The 18,644-nt window shown below is 41.1% G+C and overlaps 1 protein-coding gene across 2 annotated transcripts in view; it reads left to right on the top strand.

Moving 5' to 3' along the window:
* The window catches only part of si:dkey-6e2.2 (uncharacterized), a 42,547-nt gene extending 38,891 nt beyond the window's left edge, over nt 1–3,656 (top strand). For both annotated transcript variants that reach the window (XM_062997572.1, XM_062997571.1), the window contains exon 4: nt 2,840–3,656. In XM_062997572.1, coding sequence (XP_062853642.1) covers nt 2,840–3,134 — 295 coding nt within the window. In that variant the 3' untranslated portion in view covers nt 3,135–3,656. The remainder of the gene's footprint in view (nt 1–2,839) is intronic.
* Nucleotides 3,657–18,644: the final 14,988 nt, after the last annotated feature.

Raw genomic sequence — 18,644 nt, 5'->3', positions numbered from 1 at the left:
AGGTTATACAGTGGGGTCAAAAAGTATTTAGTCAGCCACTGATTGTGCAGGTTCTCCTACTTAGAAAGATGAGAGAGGTCTGTAATTTTCATCATAGGTACACTTCAACTATGAGAGACAAAATGAGAAAAAAAAAATCCAGGAAATCATATTGTAGGATTTTTAAAGAATTTATTTGTAAATTATGGTGGAAAATAAGTATTTGGTCAATAACAAGTTCAACTCAATACTTTGTAACATAACCTTTGTTGGCAATGACAGAGGTGAAACGTTTCCTGTAAGTCTTCACCAGGTTTGCACACACTGTAGCTGGTATTTTGGCCCATTCCTCCATGCAGATCTCCTCTAGAGCAGTGATGTTTTGGGGCTGTCGCTGGGCAACACGGACTCCACAAATTTTCTATGGGGTTGAGGTCTGGAGACTGGCTAGGCCACTCCAGGACCTTGAAATGCTTTTTACGGAGCCACTCCTTCGTTGCCCGAGCGGTGTGTTTGGGATCATTGTCATGCTGGAAGACCCAGCCACGTTCCATCTTCAATGCTCTCACTGATGGAAGGAGGTTTAGGCTTAAAATCTCACGATACATGGCTCCGTTCATTCTTCCCTTAACACGGATCAGTCGTCCTGTCCCCTTTGCAGAAAAACAGCCCCAAAGCATGATGTTTCCACCCCCATGCTTCACAGTAGGTATGGTGTTCTTGGGTTCTTCTTCTTCCTCCAAACACGACGAGTTGAGTTCTTACCAAAAAGTTCCATTTTGGTTTCATCTGACCACATGATATTCTCCCAATCCTCTTCTGGATCATCCATATGCTCTCTGGCAAACTTCAGACGGGCCTGGACATGTACTGGCTTAAGCAGGGGGACACGCCTGGCACTGCAGGATTTGAGTCCCTCTCGGCGTAGTGTGTTACTGATGGTAGCCTTTGTTACTTTGGTCCCAGCTCTCTGCAGGTCATTCATCAGGTCCCTCCGTGTAGTTCTGGGATTTTTGCTCACCGTTCTCATGATCATTTTGACCCCACGGGATGAGATCTTGACCCCAAGGGAGATTATCAATGGTCTTGTATGTCTTCCATTTTCTTACAATTGCTCCCACAGTTGATTTATTCACACCAACCTGCTTGCCTATTGTAGATTCACTCTTCCCAGCCTGGTGCAGGTCTACAATTTTCTTCTTGGTGTCCTTCGACAGCTCTTTGGTCTTGGCCATGGTTGAGTTTGTAGTCTGACTGTTTGAGGCTGTGGACAGGTGTCTTTTATACAGATAACGAGGTCAAACAGGTGCCATTAATACAGGTAACCAGTGGAGGACAGAAGAGCTTCTTAAAGAAGAAGTTACAGGTCTTTGAGAGCCAGAAATCTTGCTTGTTTGTGGGTGACCAAATACTTATTTTCCACCATAATTTACAAATAAATTCTTTAAAAATCCTACAATGTGATTTCCTGGATTTTTTTTCTCATTTTGTCTCTCATAGTTGAAGTGTAAAATTACAGACCTCTCACATCTTTCTAAGTAGGAGAACTTGCACAATCAGTGGCTGACTAAATACTTTTTGACCCCACTGTAGGTGCAGTTGATGATCTGTTTGTTTATTTGTTTATTAGGATTTTAACGTCATGTTTTACACTTTGGTTACATTTATGACAGGAATGGTAGTTACTCATTACACAAGATTCATCAGTACACAAGGTTATATCGAACACAGTCATGGACAATTTTGTATATCCAATTTACCTCACTTGCATGTCCTTGGACTGTGGGAGGAAACTGGAGCACCCGGAGTAAACCCACGCAGACATGGGGAGAACATGCAAACTCCACACAGAAAAGACCCGGACCGCCCCACCTGGGGATCGAACCCAGGACCTTCTTGCTGTGAGGCGACAGTGCTACCCACTTAGCCACCGTGCCGTCCGCAGTTGATGAATATCTTATACTGTATAATTACATTAGCCCCCATAGTTATAGATCTCCAAGATGTCATCATTGAAGAAAATGCATGGACATGCCTGGAAAAAAGGTCATCTTGAGGGCAGCATATGTTGCTCTAAAATCTTAAAGTACTTTTCTGCATTAATGCTGCCATCACAGAAGTGTAAATTACCAGACACAACCCCATACCATGACAGACCCTGGCTTTTTGATTCATTTCTTATAACAGTCCATTTCATCCTTGGTCCAGAGCACACAGCATCCATTTCTTCCAAAAAAAAAAAAAAGATCTCAAATACTGATTTATCTGACCACAATACACGTTTCTGCTGTGTGATGGTCCATCCCAAATGCCTTAAAGCCCAGATAACTCGATGCTGCTTTTGGGCCAGTAATTCCTTTCCCAAATTCCTTTTCCTTTCCCTATCAACTATTGATGAATGACTGTTCTTAATGCAGTGCTGTCTGAGGGATCGAAGAAAACCGGTGTTCAGTCTAGGTTTGTGCTCTTGCCCTTTATGCACTGAAAGTCCTCAAGATTCTTTGAATCATTAAATGATGTTATGCACTGTGGAGGGAGAAATATGCAAATTTCTTTCTAATCTTTTTTGTGGAATATTGTTTTTAAATTTCAATAATGTTCTCACGCATTTGTTGACAAACTGGAGATCCTCTGGCCAGCTTTGCTTCTCAAAGACTCGTGGATACTGCTTTTGTTCCAGATCATTATTACAATCACTTTTTGACATTACCTGTCAAAGTAAATGTAAGAATGTACGTTTTTTTTTTTTGCAATTTACACACTGTAACAGCTGTCTCTGATTTGGGGTTGTACATAATTACATTTTTATTATTAGAGTAATTAACCATCAAATAATCTTGAACATGTTTTCTCTCTGTAGGCTTGAAGACGACAGTACAAGCTTTCATGAAGAAGAAGAGGAACAATTGGAAATGAAATATGTTCCAAACACAGTTACACCTTTCATAAACATTGAATTACCCATCAACCACACAAATTACAGTAGTGAAGATGTTACTCCAGCGAGTGCCACATGCCTGCCGTCACCCTCAGCAGAAAAAAGAGAGCTGGAAATATCAGTTCTTCGTCGACAAGAACGAGTATTACAGTTGCAGGAAGAGTATTATTCCCTTAAAATCAAACATCTCAAAGCACAGATGTTTCTGGACCTTTGATGGGACAGTGACATCATATGAAAGAAATTGTTTTAGTCTTGCTGGGTATTTAATAGTTTCAAAACTACTAGCTACAGAACTATTTCTCCAACAGTTGTACACACTGCATTTGTCCTCCATGGAAACGTGACCGTACTGTTTTATATAACCACTGTTGAGTCACAGTTTCACCAGATGGTGGAATAGTAGTTTTACAAATAATACTATAGAAGAACATCTAGGCAGGACTGTAGCAATTGCTGTCACATGCAGCATGTTTTGCCTACCTATTTGAATGTTAAAACTAGTTTTAAATTTGTAGTTATGAGCAATAGCAACTTAAAGGGAACAGACAGATGATAGAGAAATATTGCAGGCCAGTTTTTTTTAAACTGCACTGACATGTTTTTTAATGGTATGGTATGCTTATGTTTGTTCTACAGTTAAAGCAATGATGCCGCTATAGCTGTTTTAGGGGCATTCAGAGATTTAACTATGAACTGTATTAATTAAAAACAATATCAACAGATGAAGAACTTACATTAAAACAGGTTTAATTTTTGCTTTTTGGCAGTGCATGTTTGTTTCATGATCTTACAAATGTCACCTGGCTGTTCGACGGCTAGGTCAAATCTGAGCTGTGGCGGTCTAGCATGATAGACCACTGCACCTCCTGAGTGCCTAATGGTCACTGGTCAGTGTTTTCCTGAAACCATGGCATGTGTCCAATTTTTGATAGACACACACACACACACTGGTCAGCCATAACATTAAAACCACCTTGTTTCTACACTCACTGTCCATTTTATCAGCTCCACTTACCATATAGGAGCACCTTGTAGTTCTACAGTTACTGACTGTAGTCCATCTGTTTCTCTGCATGCTTTGTTAGCCCCCTTTAATGCTGTTCTTCAATGGTCAGGACCACTACAGAGCAGGTATTATTTAGGTGGTGGATCATTCTCAGCACTGCAGTGACACTGACGTGGTGGTGGTGTGTTAGTGTGTGTTGTGCTGGTATGAGTGGATAAGACACAGAAGTGCTGATGAAGTTTTTAAACACCTCACTGTTCCTGCTGGACTGAGAATAGTCCACCAACCAAAAATATATCCAGCCAACAGCGCCCCGTGGGCAACGTCTTGACCACTAATAAAGGTCTAGAAGATGACCAACTCAAACAGCAGCAATAGATGAGCGATCGTCTCTGACTTTACATCTACAAGGTGGACCAACTAGGTAGGAGTGTCTAATAGAGTGGACAGTGAGTGGACACGGTATTTAAAAACTCCAGCAGCGCTGCTGTGTCTGATCCACTCATGCCAGCGCAACACACACTAACACACCACCACCATGTCAGTGTCACTGACAATCATCTAAATAATACCTGCTCTATAGTGGTCCTGTGGGGGTCCTGACCATTGAAGAACAGAGTGAAAGCAGGGTAAAAAGATATGTAGAAAAACTTGTAGAACTACAAAGTGCTTCTATATGGTAAGTGGAGCTGATAAAATGGACAGTGAGTATAGAAACAAGGAGGTGGTTTTAATGTTATGGCTGATCACTGTACAGTGTATATATATACACATTAAAACCACCTTGTTTCTACACTCACTGTCCATTTTATCAGCTCCACTTATCATATAGAAGCACTTTGTAGTTCTACAATTACTGACTGTAGTCATTTGTTTCTCTACATATAAAAAATTAAATGGTCAAATATGTACAGTTGTGTTAACATTTCATTGACTACAAATGCGTTAGAACACGTTCATCTCGAAGACGAGTTCGTTCAGAATCAGCTACTTATCACAAATCGACTGACTCGATTTTGTTAACTCCCGGAGCGTCAATGCATTTGCCCGTAGAAGCTGAGCGTCTCTTCACTTCAATGGGACTGCATGGGAGGTTTTTTTTCCTTGCTTCGAAACTCGCCGGTCATTGGATAAATGCCACGATTTTGTCCCGGCCCCGGACGCTGAGCGTCTCTGGGGTGAATGGAGTTGTGGGCGGGTCTGGACGCTGAGCTTCTGCAAGATAATTGGAGGATCAGTCGAAAGGCTGAATCCCGTTTTGATTGACAGCTATTTTGAGATCTACACGTCACTTAATCACTGGGAGCTTCAGTTCCATCGCGGATTTTGCGAGTGAAGTCGAAAGACAAACTGTAACCCATTTTAGGCCATTTTCTTGAAAAGGAACGGAGGGCAGAACTTATGTATAAATAAATTGACAAATTTTATGATGTAAGCCGACAATGAGCTTCCCCTCTTTGAAAGACCAGCAGCCGCCACTGATATATATATATATATATATACAGTGTATCACAAAAGTGAGTACACCCCTCACATTTCTGCAAATATTTCATTATATCTTTTCATGGGACAACACTATAGACATGAAACTTGGATATAACTTAGAGTAGTCAGTGTACAACTTGTATAGCAGTGTAGATTTACTGTCTTCTGAAAATAACTCAACACACAGCCATTAATGTCTAAATAGCTGGCAACATAAGTGAGTACACCCCACAGTGAACATGTCCAAATTGTGCCCAAAGTGTCAATATTTTGTGTGACCACCATTATTATCCAGCACTGCCTTAACCCTCCTGGGCATGGAATTCACCAGAGCTGCACAGGTTGCTACTGGAATCCTCTTCCACTCCTCCATGATGACATCACGGAGCTGGTGGATGTTAGACACCTTCAACTCCTCCACCTTCCACTTGAGGATGCGCCACAGGTGCTCAATTGGGTTTAGTCCATCACCTTTACCTTCAGCTTCCTCAGCAAGGCAGTTGTCATCTTGGAGGTTGTGTTTGGGGTCGTTATCCTGTTGGAAAACTGCCATGAGGCCCAGTTTTCGAAGGGAGGGGATCATGCTCTGTTTCAGAATGTCACAGTGCATGCTGGAATTCATGTTTCCCTCAATGAACTGCAGCTCCCCAGTGCCAGCAACACTCATGCAGCCCAAGACCATGATGCTACCACCACCATGCTTGACTGTAGGCAAGATACAGTTGTCTTGGTACTTCTCACCAGGGCGCCGCCACACATGCTGGATACCATCTGAGCCAAACAAGTTTATCTTGGTCTCGTCAGACCACAGGGCATTCCAGTAATCCATGTTCTTGGTCTGCTTGTCTTCAGCAAACTGTTTGCGGGCTTTCTTGTGCGTCAGCTTCCTTCTGGGATGACGACCATGCAGACCGAGTTGATGCAGTGTGCGGCGTATGGTCTGAGCACTGACAGGCTGACCTCCCACGTCTTCAACCTCTGCAGCAATGCTGGCAGCACTCATGTGTCTATTTTTTAAAGCCAACCTCTAAATATGACGCCGAACACGTGGACTCAACTTCTTTGGTCGACCCTGGCGAAGCCTGTTCCGAGTGGAACCTGTCCTGGAAAACCGCTGTATGACCTTGGCCACCATGCTGTAGCTCAGTTTCAGGGTGTTAGCAATCTTCTTATAGCCCAGGCCATCTTTGTGGAGAGCAACAATTCTATTTCTCACATCCTCAGAGAGTTCTTTGCCATGAGGTGCCATGTTGAATATCCAGTGGCCAGTATGAGAGAATTGTACCCAAAACACCAAATTTAACAGCCCTGCTCCGCATTTACACCTGGGACCTTGACACATGACACCAGGGAGGGACAACGACACATTTGGGCACAATTTGGACATGTTCACTGTGGGGTGTACTCACTTATGTTGCCAGCTATTTAGACATTAATGGCTGTGTGTTGAGTTATTTTCAGAAGACAGTAAATCTACACTGCTATACAAGCTGTACACTGACTACTCTAAGTTATATCCAAGTTTCATTTCTATAGTGTTGTCCCATGAAAAGATATAATGAAATATTTGCAGAAATGTGAGGGGTGTACTCACTTTTGTGATACACTGTATATATATACACAGTGTATCACAAAAGTGAGTACACCCCTCACATTTCTGCAGATATTTAAGTATATCTTTTCATGGGACAACACTGACAAAATGACACTTTGACACAATGAAAAGTAGTCTATGTGCAGCTTATATAACTGTAAATTTATTCTTCCCTCAAAATAACTCAATATACAGCCATTAATGTCTAAACCACCGGCAACAAAAGTGAGTACACCCCTAAGAGACTACACCCCTAAATGTCCAAATTGAGCACTGCTTGTCATTTTCCCTCCAAAATGTCATGTGACTCGTTAGTGTTACTAGGTCTCAGGTGTGCATAGGGAGCAGGTGTGTTCAATTTAGTAGTACAGCTCTCACACTCTCTCATACTGGTCACTGAAAGTTCCAACATGGCACCTCATGGCAAAGAACTCTCTGAGGATCTTAAAAGACGAATTGTTGCGCTACATGAAGATGGCCAAGGCTACAAGAAGATTGCCAACACCCTGAAACTGAGCTGCAGCACAGTGGCCAAGATCATCCAGCGTTTTAAAAGAGCAGGGTCCACTTAGAACAGACCTCGCGTTGGTCGTCCAAAGAAGCTGAGTGCACGTGCTCAGCGTCACATCCAACTGCTGTCTTTGAAAGATTGAAGGCGCAGGAGTGCTGTCAGCATTGCTGCAGAGATTGAAAAGGTGGGGGGTCAGCCTGTCAGTGCTCAGACCATACGCCGCACACTACATCAAATTGGTCTGCATGGCTGTCACCCCAGAAGGAAGCCTCTTCTGAAGTCTCTACACAAGAAAGCCTGCAAACAGTTTGCTGAAGACATGTCAACAAAGGACATGGATTACTGGAACCATGTCCTATGGTCTGATGAGACCAAGATTAATTTGTTTGGTTCAGATGGTCTCAAGCATATGTGGTGGCAATCAGATGAGGAGTACAAAGATAAGTGTGTCATGCCTACAGTCAAGCATGGTGGTGGGAATGCCATGGTCTGGGGCTGCATGAGTGCAGCAGGTGTTGGGGAGTTACATTTCATTGAGGGACACATGAACTCCAATATGTACTGTGAAATACTGAAGCACAGCATGATCCCCTCCCTCCGGAAACTGGGTCGCAGGGCAGTGTTCCAGCATGATAATGACCCCAAACACACCTCTAAGATGACCACTGCTTTATTGAAGAGGCTGAGGGTAAAGGTGATGGACTGGCCAAGCATGTCTCCAGACCTAAACCCAATAGAACATCTTTGGGGCATCCTCAAGCGGAAGGTGGAGGAGCGCAAAGTCTCGAATATCCGCCAGCTCCGTGATGTCGTCATGGAGGAGTGGAAAAGCATTCCAGTGGCAACCTGTGAAGCTCTGGTAAACTCCATGCCCAGTAGAGTTAAGGCAGTTCTGGGAAATAATGGTGGCCACACAAAATATTGACACTTCAGGAACTTTCACTTAGGGGTGTACTCACTTTTGTTGCCGGTGGTTTAGACATTAATGGCTGTATATTGAGTTATTTTGAGGGAAGAATAAATTTATACTGTTATATAAGCTGCACACAGACTACTTTTCATTGTGTCAAAGTGTCATTTTGTCAGTGTTGTCCCATGAAAAAATATACTTAAATATCTGCAGAAATGTGAAAGGTGTACTCACTTTTGTAATACACTGTATATACAGTGCCTTGCAAAAGTATTCAGCCCCCTTGAACTTTTCAACCTTTTGCCACATTTCAGGCTTCAAACATAACGATATGAAATTGTAATTTTTTGTGAAGAATCAACAACAAGTGGGACACAATCGTGAAGTACAACGAAATTTATTGGATATTTAAAACTTTTTTTAGAAATAAAAAACTAAAAAATGGGGCGTGCAATATTATTCAGCCCCTTTACTTTCAGTGCAGCAAACTCACTCCAGAAGTTCAGTGAGGATCTCTGAATGATCCAATGTTGACCTAAATGACTGATGGTGATAAATAGAATCCACCTGTGTGTAATCAAGTCTCCGTATAAATGCACCTGCTCTGTGACAGTCTCAGAGTTCTCTTTAAAGTGCAGAGAGCATCATGAAGACCAAGGAACACACCAGGCAGGTCCGAGATACTGTTGTGGAGAAGTTTAAAGCTGGATTTGGATACAAAAAGATTTCCCAAGCTTTAAACATCTCAAGGAGCACTGTGCAAGTGATCATATTGAAATGGAAGGAGTATCAGACCACTGCAAATCTACCAAGACCCGGCCGTCCCTCTAAACTTTCAGCTCAAACAAGGAGAAGACTGATCAGAGATGCAGCCAAGAGGCCCATGATCACTCTGAATGAACTGCAGAGATCTACAGCTGAGGTGGGAGACTCTGTCCATAGGACACAATCAGTCGTACACTGCACAAATCTGGCCTTTATGGAAGAGTGGCAAGAAGAAAGCCATTTCTCAAAGATATCTATAAAAAGTCACCTGGGAGACACACCAAACATGTGGAAGAAGGTGCTCTGGTCAGATGAAACCAAAATCGAACTTTTTGGCCACAATGCAAAACGTTATGTTTGGCGTAAAAGCAACACAGCTCATCACCCTGAACACACCATCCCCACTGTCAAACATGGTGGTGGCAGCATCATGGTTTGGGCCTGCTTTTCTTCAGCAGGGACAGGGAAGATGGTTAAAATTGATGGGAAGATGGATGGAGCCAAATACAGGACCATTCTGGAAGAAAACCTGTTGCAGTCTGCAAAAGACCTGAGACTGGGACGGAGATTTATCTTCCAACAAGACAATGATCCAAAACATAAAGCAAAATCTACAATGGAATGGTTCACAAATAAACGTATACAGGTGTTAGAATGGCCAAGTCAAAGTCCAGACCTGAATCCCATCGAGAATCTGTGGAAAGAGCTGAAAACTGCTGTTCACAAACGCTCTCCATCCAACCTCACTGAGCTCGAGCTGTTTTGCAAGGAAGAATGGGCAAAAATTTCTGTCTCTCGATGTGCAAAACTGATAGAGACATACCCCAAGCAACTTGCAGCTGTAATCGCAGCAAAAGGTGGCGCTACAAAGTATTAACGCAAGGGGGCTGAATAATATTGCACGCCCCACTTTTCAGTTTTTTATTTCTAAAAAAAGTTTAAAATATCCAATAAATTTCGTTCCACTTCACGATTGTGTCCCACTTGTTGTTGATTCTTCACAAAAAATTACAATTTCATATCGTTATGTTTGAAGCCTGAAATGTGGCAAAAGGTTGAAAAGTTCAAGGGGGCTGAATACTTTTGCAAGGCACTGTATACTGTATATATACAGTGTATCACAAAAGTGAGTACACCCCTCACATTTCTGCAAATATTTCATTATATCTTTTCATGGGACAACACTATAGACATGAAACTTGGATATAACTTAGAGTAGTCAGTGTACAGCTTGTATAGCAGTGTAGATTTACTGTCTTCTGAAAATAACTCAACACACAGCCATTAATGTCTAAATAGCTGGCAACATAAGTGAGTACACCCCACAGTGAACATGTCCAAATTGTGCCCAAATGTGTCGTTGTCCCTTCCTGGTGTCATGTGTCAAGGTCCCAGGTGTAAATGGGGAGCAGGGCTGTTAAATTTGGTGTTTTGGGTACAATTCTCTCATACTGGCCACTGGATATTCAACATGGCACCTCATGGCAAAGAACTCTCTGAGGATGTGAGAAATAGAATTGTTGCTCTCCACAAAGATGGCCTGGGCTATAAGAAGATTGCTAACACCCTGAAACTGAGCTACAGCATGGTGGCCAAGGTCATACAGCGGTTTTCCAGGACAGGTTCCACTCGGAACAGGCTTCGCCAGGGTCGACCAAAGAAGTTGAGTCCACGTGTTCAGCGTCATATCCAGTGGTTGGCTTTAAAAAATAGACACATGAGTGCTGCCAGCATTGCTGCAGAGGTTGAAGACGTGGGAGGTCAGCCTGTCAGTGCTCAGACCATACACCGCACACTGCATCAACTCGGTCTGCATGGTCGTCATCCCAGAAGGAAGCTGACGCACAAGAAAGCCCGCAAACAGTTTGCTGAAGACAAGCAGTCCAAGAACATGGATTACTGGAATGCCCTGTGGTCTGACGAGACCAAGATAAACTTGTTTGGCTCAGATGGTGTCCAGCATGTGTGGCGGCGCCCTGGTGAGAAGTACCAAGACAACTGTATCTTGCCTACAGTCAAGCATGGTGGTGGTAGCATCATGGTCTTGGGCTGCATGAGTGTTGCTGGCACTGGGGAGCTGCAGTTCATTGAGGGAAACATGAATTCCAACATGTACTGTGACATTCTGAAACAGAGCATGATCCCCTCCCTTTGAAAACTGGGCCTCATGGCAGTTTTCCAACAGGATAACGACCCCAAACACAACCTCCAAGATGACAACTGCCTTGCTGAGGAAGCTGAAGGTAAAGGTGATGGACTAAACCCAATTGAGCACCTGTGGCGCATCCTCAAGTGGAAGGTGGAGGAGTTCAAGGTGTCTAACATCCACCAGCTCCGTGATGTCATCATGGAGGAGTGGAAGAGGATTCCAGTAGCAACCTGTGCAGCTCTGGTGAATTCCATGCCCAGGAGGGTTAAGGCAGTGCTGGATAATAATGGTGGTCACACAAAATATTGACACTTTGGGCACAATTTGGACATGTTCACTGTGGGGTGTACTCACTTATGTTGCCAGCCATTTAGACATTAATGGCTGTGTGTTGAGTTATTTTCAGAAGACAGTAAATCTACACTGCTATACAAGCTGTACACTGACTACTCTAAGTTATATCCAAGTTTTATTTCTATAGTGTTGTCCCATGAAAAGATATAATAAAATATTTGCAGAAATGTGAGGGGTGTACTCACTTATGTGATACACTGTACGTATATATATGTGGGTAAGTCAAAAATATGCGCACTATTAAAACTTCTGTGCGCCACACTGTCTTACCAGCGCTTTCTGTATGAAGCCACTGCAGTGTGAGAAACAATAGCTGCTCCCTTTGTGATTTGCATGAAAGAAGAGCACTGTGTAGTTATTAATTTATTTATTTTTTGTGGTCTGAGGGTGTGTCTGGTGTTGATAATTATCGAAAACTGTGTGCACAGTACACAGAAAGTGTTTTTTGTTTGGTTCCCTAAAAGAAGCCATATAAAGATGAAGATTTACGTCTGATGAAGAGGAGAAGACAGCGGTGCATTCGTGGATCACAGTTTAGCGTAAAACATTTTTAATTAGGTAGTGTAAAGTATGAATGCTTTAAACAATAGAAGTTGCATTTGTCAAATGAACCAAAGAGAATTCGAAATCAAATCAATATTTGGTGTGATTAACCAACTATACCAAACAGATAATAATAATTTTCATATGTATGTTTTATATGTAGGTTATGCAGCATATGAAAGACACATAATGCTTAATTCCCTTTGAAACTTGAAGATTTCCAGCAGTTCTATCTGATCAGAACTCGTAGAAACCAGTGGGACCCAGGTACACCCATTTACTGTTCGGGAAAGTCTTGCCAGAAGTGGTCTTAAACTTGAAAGCAAGGCCACACGACTTAACTATGCAGGAAAACATAGTAACTGGGGTGCAGAAAAATGGCAGCAGGTGCTCTGGAGTGATGAGTCAAAATTTGAAATATTTGGCTGTAACAGAAGGCAGTTTGTTTGTCGAAGGGCTGAAGAGTCTGTCTGAGATTACATGAGGAGACAAAAGGATTTGAGCAAGCCTACATCTACAGAAGAGCTGTGGTTAGTTTTAAGAAGTTGGAGAACTACATATTTATTTGATAATCTAAATCAAATATTAATTTAATTTAGATTTCTCTTGTAACAAGGACTGGCAGATGGGTTTTTTGAATGTGCAGGTTTATTAAAGACATCAAACACTTCAAACAAGTGTGAAAAAAAATGCTGCAAAGTAAGCTGCAAAATAAAAGTGTTAATAGTTCTTGTCAATTGGCGAACAAATGCGGAGCAATAAACAGAATTCTTTTTAAAAGTAAATAAATTCTCAATAATTTTTAATTTGTATAAAGATGTACCAGTGTAATTTGTTTGCAAATTTCGGCTTGTCAGTGACAATTTAAACATTTTCGGTACACGGAGAGAGATTTTAGCTTGTATGCTGGCAGGTTGTGCTGCCTCAGGCCATTGGTTGGTGTCTGAAGAACTTGCCTTATAAGTTCGATGTCTTATTAGCGTCCTCTCTACTTAGGTAGCTGCCTAGGTAAGCAGTAGACAGCAAGGCAGCTCACTAGATTTTTATTAGCCAATTAGAAATTGCTACAAAAGCAATAAAAACCTCAACAGTTCTGGTGGTCTTCCTGAAGGCATGCTGGGCAGTGTGATTGGTGGTCATCATGGTCCTCCATGTTTATTGGTCATACTGGACTCTTTTAAGGGAGGAGGTACTGTCACACTGCCTGTCAGTCACCACCAGTTCACTCACTTGAATCCATCGACTCAGTTGAATCTTCAGACTACATATCAGACTACATCAGACACATCAGACTACATGTCCCAGGAGTCAGCTGGAGGTCACATGACATCCAGTCTCAACAACCAATCAGGACTCTCTTGTGCGTTCAATGTCACAAACTCACTAGTTTAATATGGTTTTTGTAACCAATCAAATGTATGATTTGGTGTGACCACCATTTGCCTTCAAAACAGGATCAATTCTTCTGTGTGTCTGTGTAAAACTCCCACTGATTCCAGCTACATTCTCACCACTACCCCAGCACACCTGACCAGTTTGTCCACACTCCCCAGCACACCACCGCATAAAAGACAATACTAGCAACCACTGAATAATATGTAGTCTTCCTGTGCTTTCAACCACAGTCTACAATGTGCAGTCCTTCAGCCTAACATACTGTTGTCTATCAATGAGATTATCTGTGATCCAGGTCATCAGGTGTGGGTCCTCTTGCATCCTTATCTCTGAGTAAGAGAGGCTGTGTGGCGTTAATGGCACAGGAAGAATGGACTTAATAATATATGAAGTTGTCCCAATGTGCAACTAGCCTGAAATCATTAAGCACACTGGGCCACATTTTTTTTGGCCACAGAAATGAGGCATAATGTTGTTCATAGTGTGGGGACCCAATTGCAGACTCAGGTTGAAGATGTACTGCAGCTCGGCAGCACAGCGCTTTAGTAGTCTTGAACACTTTATCCGAACTTGCTGATTTCCTGGTACTACATTTTCTCAGCTTAATTATTTTAGTTTAATCTCATTTATATTATGAAATCATAAACACTAAGCTAAAAATATAGTAATTTTCCAGGGGTGTTTTGTGGCCCTTTGGATGAGTTCTTTCTAGACATTTCGAGAAATTGTTTAGACCCACGACTCCTGGGTAAATTTATCACTGTGCCAGCTTTCCTTATTTTAAAGTAATGGCCCTTACTGTGGTTCGATTGAGCCCTAAAGTCTAAGTAATTGCAGAACTTTCTGGGTCAATATTTTACTATAACTTATCCTCATCTCTTTTTTGAAAGGCTTAAGCTTGTCTTGGAGATAGGGGGAAGTAAAGGAACAGAAGAAAACTGGTTGTTACAATAGGGTCAGCAGCTCAGGAGCAGCTATAAAAAGAGTGGGGGCAGCCTCTCCCTCCATGACAGGTGGATATGAATTTGTAACCCATGCTCCCTGCCTGGTCTCTGCACAAGATGGAACTGTTACAAAAACTATATAAATTTAAAGCTAGTTAATAAATACATCTACATCTAACTAAATAAACATACATCTAAAAATTAAAACAGTTTATGAATAATAAAAGCAGTTTAAAATAATTTAACTTTCTGTATTGGCTGTATCTTATATACCACAAATTTATACATCACATGCATTTATTTGTTATTTTAAAATATTAAAGTTTAAATGTAAAATGTTATGCAAGAAAGATTATAGCAAAGGATGACTGGATAAAAGATAAAGCAAAGCATGCGGTAGCTGATTAAATCTGTGAAAACACCTCGGCTGTTATGAAGAGGTGAGAATTGTAACAGCTTTGTGTGTGACTGACTAAGAGAGTGAGAAAGTGAATACACAAGTCTAATTGTCTACACGTGTGTTTTATGGTGTATTTTTAGTATGTGACAAGATGTATAAAACAAAGATTAAAAACAGATTGCTGGGTAAACCTAGCTGTCCTGTAATTACATGTCTATTATTTTATCTAATGTGAAAGATATCAGACATCACAAAAGGTTCTTATGAGATTACACTTGGCCAACATTTTAGTCCTGGTTGATGCAGATTGTCTGTTGCTTTTTTAATGCTTAGTAAAAAAAAAAGCCAAGTTTTATAATTTACATTAAAGACAGTGTTATGCACCAAACCATTGTCATTGCAAAACATAGCAAAACGAAGATACACAGCAAATAAGTTTTAGGCTGCATCCCAAACCAGCTCATATTATACTAATATTGGAATATACACCGATCAACCATAACATTAAAACCACCTTGTTTCTACACTGCCTGTCCATTTAATCAGCTCCACTTACCATATAGAAGCACTTTGTAGTTGTACAATTACTGACTGTAGTCCATCTGTTTCTCTGCATGCTTTGTAAGCCCCCTTTCATGCTGTTCTTCAATGGTCAGGACCCCCACAGGACCACAACAGAGTAGATATTATTTGGGTGGTAAATCATTCTCAGCACTGCAGTGACACTAACATGGTGGTGGTGTGTTTGTGTGTGTTGTGCTGGTATGAGTGGATCAGACACAGCATCATTGCTGGAGTTTTTAAACACCTCAGTGTCACTGCTGGACTGAGAATAGTCCACCAAAAATATATCCAGCCATAGCAATAGATGAGCAATCGCCTCTGACTTTACATCTACAAGGTGAACCAACTAGGTAGCAGTGTCTAACAGAGTGGACAGTGAGTGGACACAGTATTTAAAAACTCCAGCACAGCACGCTGCTGTGTCTGATCCACTCATAACAGCACAACACACACTAACACACCACCACCATGTCATTGTCACTGCAGTGCTGAGAATGATCCACCATCTAAATAATACATGCTCTGTCATTGTCCTGTGGGGGTCCTGACCATTGAAGAACAGAGTAAAAGGAGGTTAAAAAAGCATGCAGAGAAACAGATGGACTAAAGTCAGTAATTGTAGAACTACAGAATGATCCTATATGGTAAGTGGAGCTGATAAAACGGTGTGTGTAAAAACAAGGAGGTGGTTTTAATGTTATGGCTGATCAGTGTACTTACTGTTATAGTAAGACTAGATGTTATTGTAAAGAGCAGTAAAATAATTTGTAATTTGCATGGGCTTTGCTACACATGATTTTGCCATATTTTTAATAGCTTAAATAAATCAGAATCAGAATAACTTTATTTAGCCAGGTATGTTACACATACGAGGAATGTGTTTTTCTGATACACATAACAATACATATAATAGTACACATAATACACATGTATGACATGTAACATATTTACTTACAGACTGTTAACAAGTATTTAACCAATAAATCATTACTAAGGCATTGTTATACTAAACTAGATTAGACTGCGGTAACATCAAATAACAAATAAAGTCCTAATAATAAAAAATTTTTTGGCGTTTTAATTTAATATTTTGTACTACTTATTTGGACAATAAGTCTACACAATGCATTACTGATTTATGGTATAGCCTTAAGTTTAACACTGGTCTTTATGATTTAGGAAATAACAATTTAGGAAATGTACTTTTATAGAAGAATGTCCTTTATGTCTGAAATTCCTCCAAATTGCCTGAATCGTTTAATGATATTATGCACTGTAGAGGAAGAAATATGCAAATCCCTTCCAATCCTTTATTGATAAACACTGATTTTAAAAAATCAATACTTTTCTCACACATTTGTTGACAAACTGGAGATCCTCTGATCATCTTTGCTCATCAAAGACTCAGCATTTCATGGATGCTGCTTTAGTTTCATATCATTATTACAATCACCTGGTCCCATCCCAACATTTTTGGAATCTGTTACAGGCCTACAATGCTGGAATGGATGTATATTAACAAATAAAGTGAAGTTGACCAGACAAACTTGCTGTCTGCAATTAAATAAAGGTCAATGTAAAAACACAGTTTTTTTTATTTTTTATTTGCATTTTCTATTGTCCCAACTTTTTTTTGCAGATTTGGGATCACAGCTTGCTTTAGGTAGAAATAAAGAGAATCTATCAATATCCCCTGGTTAAATCACATAGTCAAGTGGTACCCAGCTAATCAAACGTTTGTCATTGTCCCAGTGGAAGTCACCCAGAATTTGACTGTCATGTTGGTATAAATGATGCTATTTCAATCACTGTGTGGTTTTTAATCACTAATTTCCATAATTTTAAACAGTTTTCCTTATTCCTGTTTTCTTGTAATGTATATGGCTGCAGACAATAACTCACGTTTTGCAATTTAGCAAACTCTGTACTCTGGTACAAAGAAAGGTGGTCTTTAAAGAGGATTGGAGTGTTACTGGATTTTTTGATTTTTACTGATTTTTTATCTGTAACATATTACTTTCTAGCACCACCATCGCCATCTTTATCCAGTTTTAATGAGGTTGAAGTGGTAGGTTGTGTTTTCCCTGTCAGTATTCATAAACTTAGTCATTGCCTTCCAGGTGGCATGTAACTTTACAAGGCTCTCACCACTTTCACATTGTCTTCTTCTGTTAACCATAGTTACCTCCAAGGAAACATGTGCAGTCATCATTGCTTTGCATCAAAGGGGCTTCACAGGCAAGGATATTCCTGCTTGTAATACTGCACTTAAATCAACAATTAATCGGATCATCATAAACTTTAAGGAGAGAGGTTTAATTGTTGTGATAAGGCTTCAGGGCACCCAGTAAAGTCCATAAAGTGTCAAGATTAACTCCTAAAGAGGATTCAGCTACAGGATTGAGTCACCACCAGTAAAGAGCTTGGTCAGGCAGGTGTGAGTGCACATGCACACACAGTGAGGTGGAGGATCAACGACAGGCTGACATTCTTCAGGAAGTACTGGGATTGAACTACAGAGGACTGTGGTAAAGTTATTATCTCTGATGAAGCCCCCTTCAGACTGTTTGGAACATCTGGAAAAATAATTGTCCAGAGAAGAAAAGGTGAGCGGAACCATGAGTCCTGTGTCATGCCAAGAGTAAAGCATTCTGAGACCATTCATGTGTGGGGTTGCTTCTCAACCAAGGGAGTGGACAATTTTGTCTAAGAACATACCAAGAATGGTATCAAAACATTTGGTGATGAACAATGTCTTTTACATGATGGAGCACTATGTCACCAAGGCAAAAGTGATAATTAAGTGGCTTGATGAACAAAACATTGAGCCAGATGGGGTCTCTCTCATGACTGATGCAATTACGACCTCTGCTGGCTGATTGATGGCACCTGCACAGAGATGAGAAAGAGTGCTCTCAGGGTGTGTCTCTTCGTACACAAAGCTGAGCTGCACTGCACTCATCAAAGTGTAGGTGATAAGATGCATACAGCATGCTGCCCAGGTGTCGAAGGGGGCGTGGGTTAGCTTCGTTCTCCTCAATCAGAGCAGGGATTGGCATTGGTGGAGAGGAAGCATGACGCAATCGGGCAATTGGACACACTAA

The sequence above is a fragment of the Trichomycterus rosablanca genome, chromosome 6 (assembly GCF_030014385.1).
Source record: "Trichomycterus rosablanca isolate fTriRos1 chromosome 6, fTriRos1.hap1, whole genome shotgun sequence".
NCBI classification, from domain to species: Eukaryota; Metazoa; Chordata; class Actinopteri; order Siluriformes; family Trichomycteridae; genus Trichomycterus; species Trichomycterus rosablanca.
The sequence above is the reverse complement of the archived record's forward strand: the minus strand, read 5'-3'. Positions and strand labels throughout refer to the sequence as shown.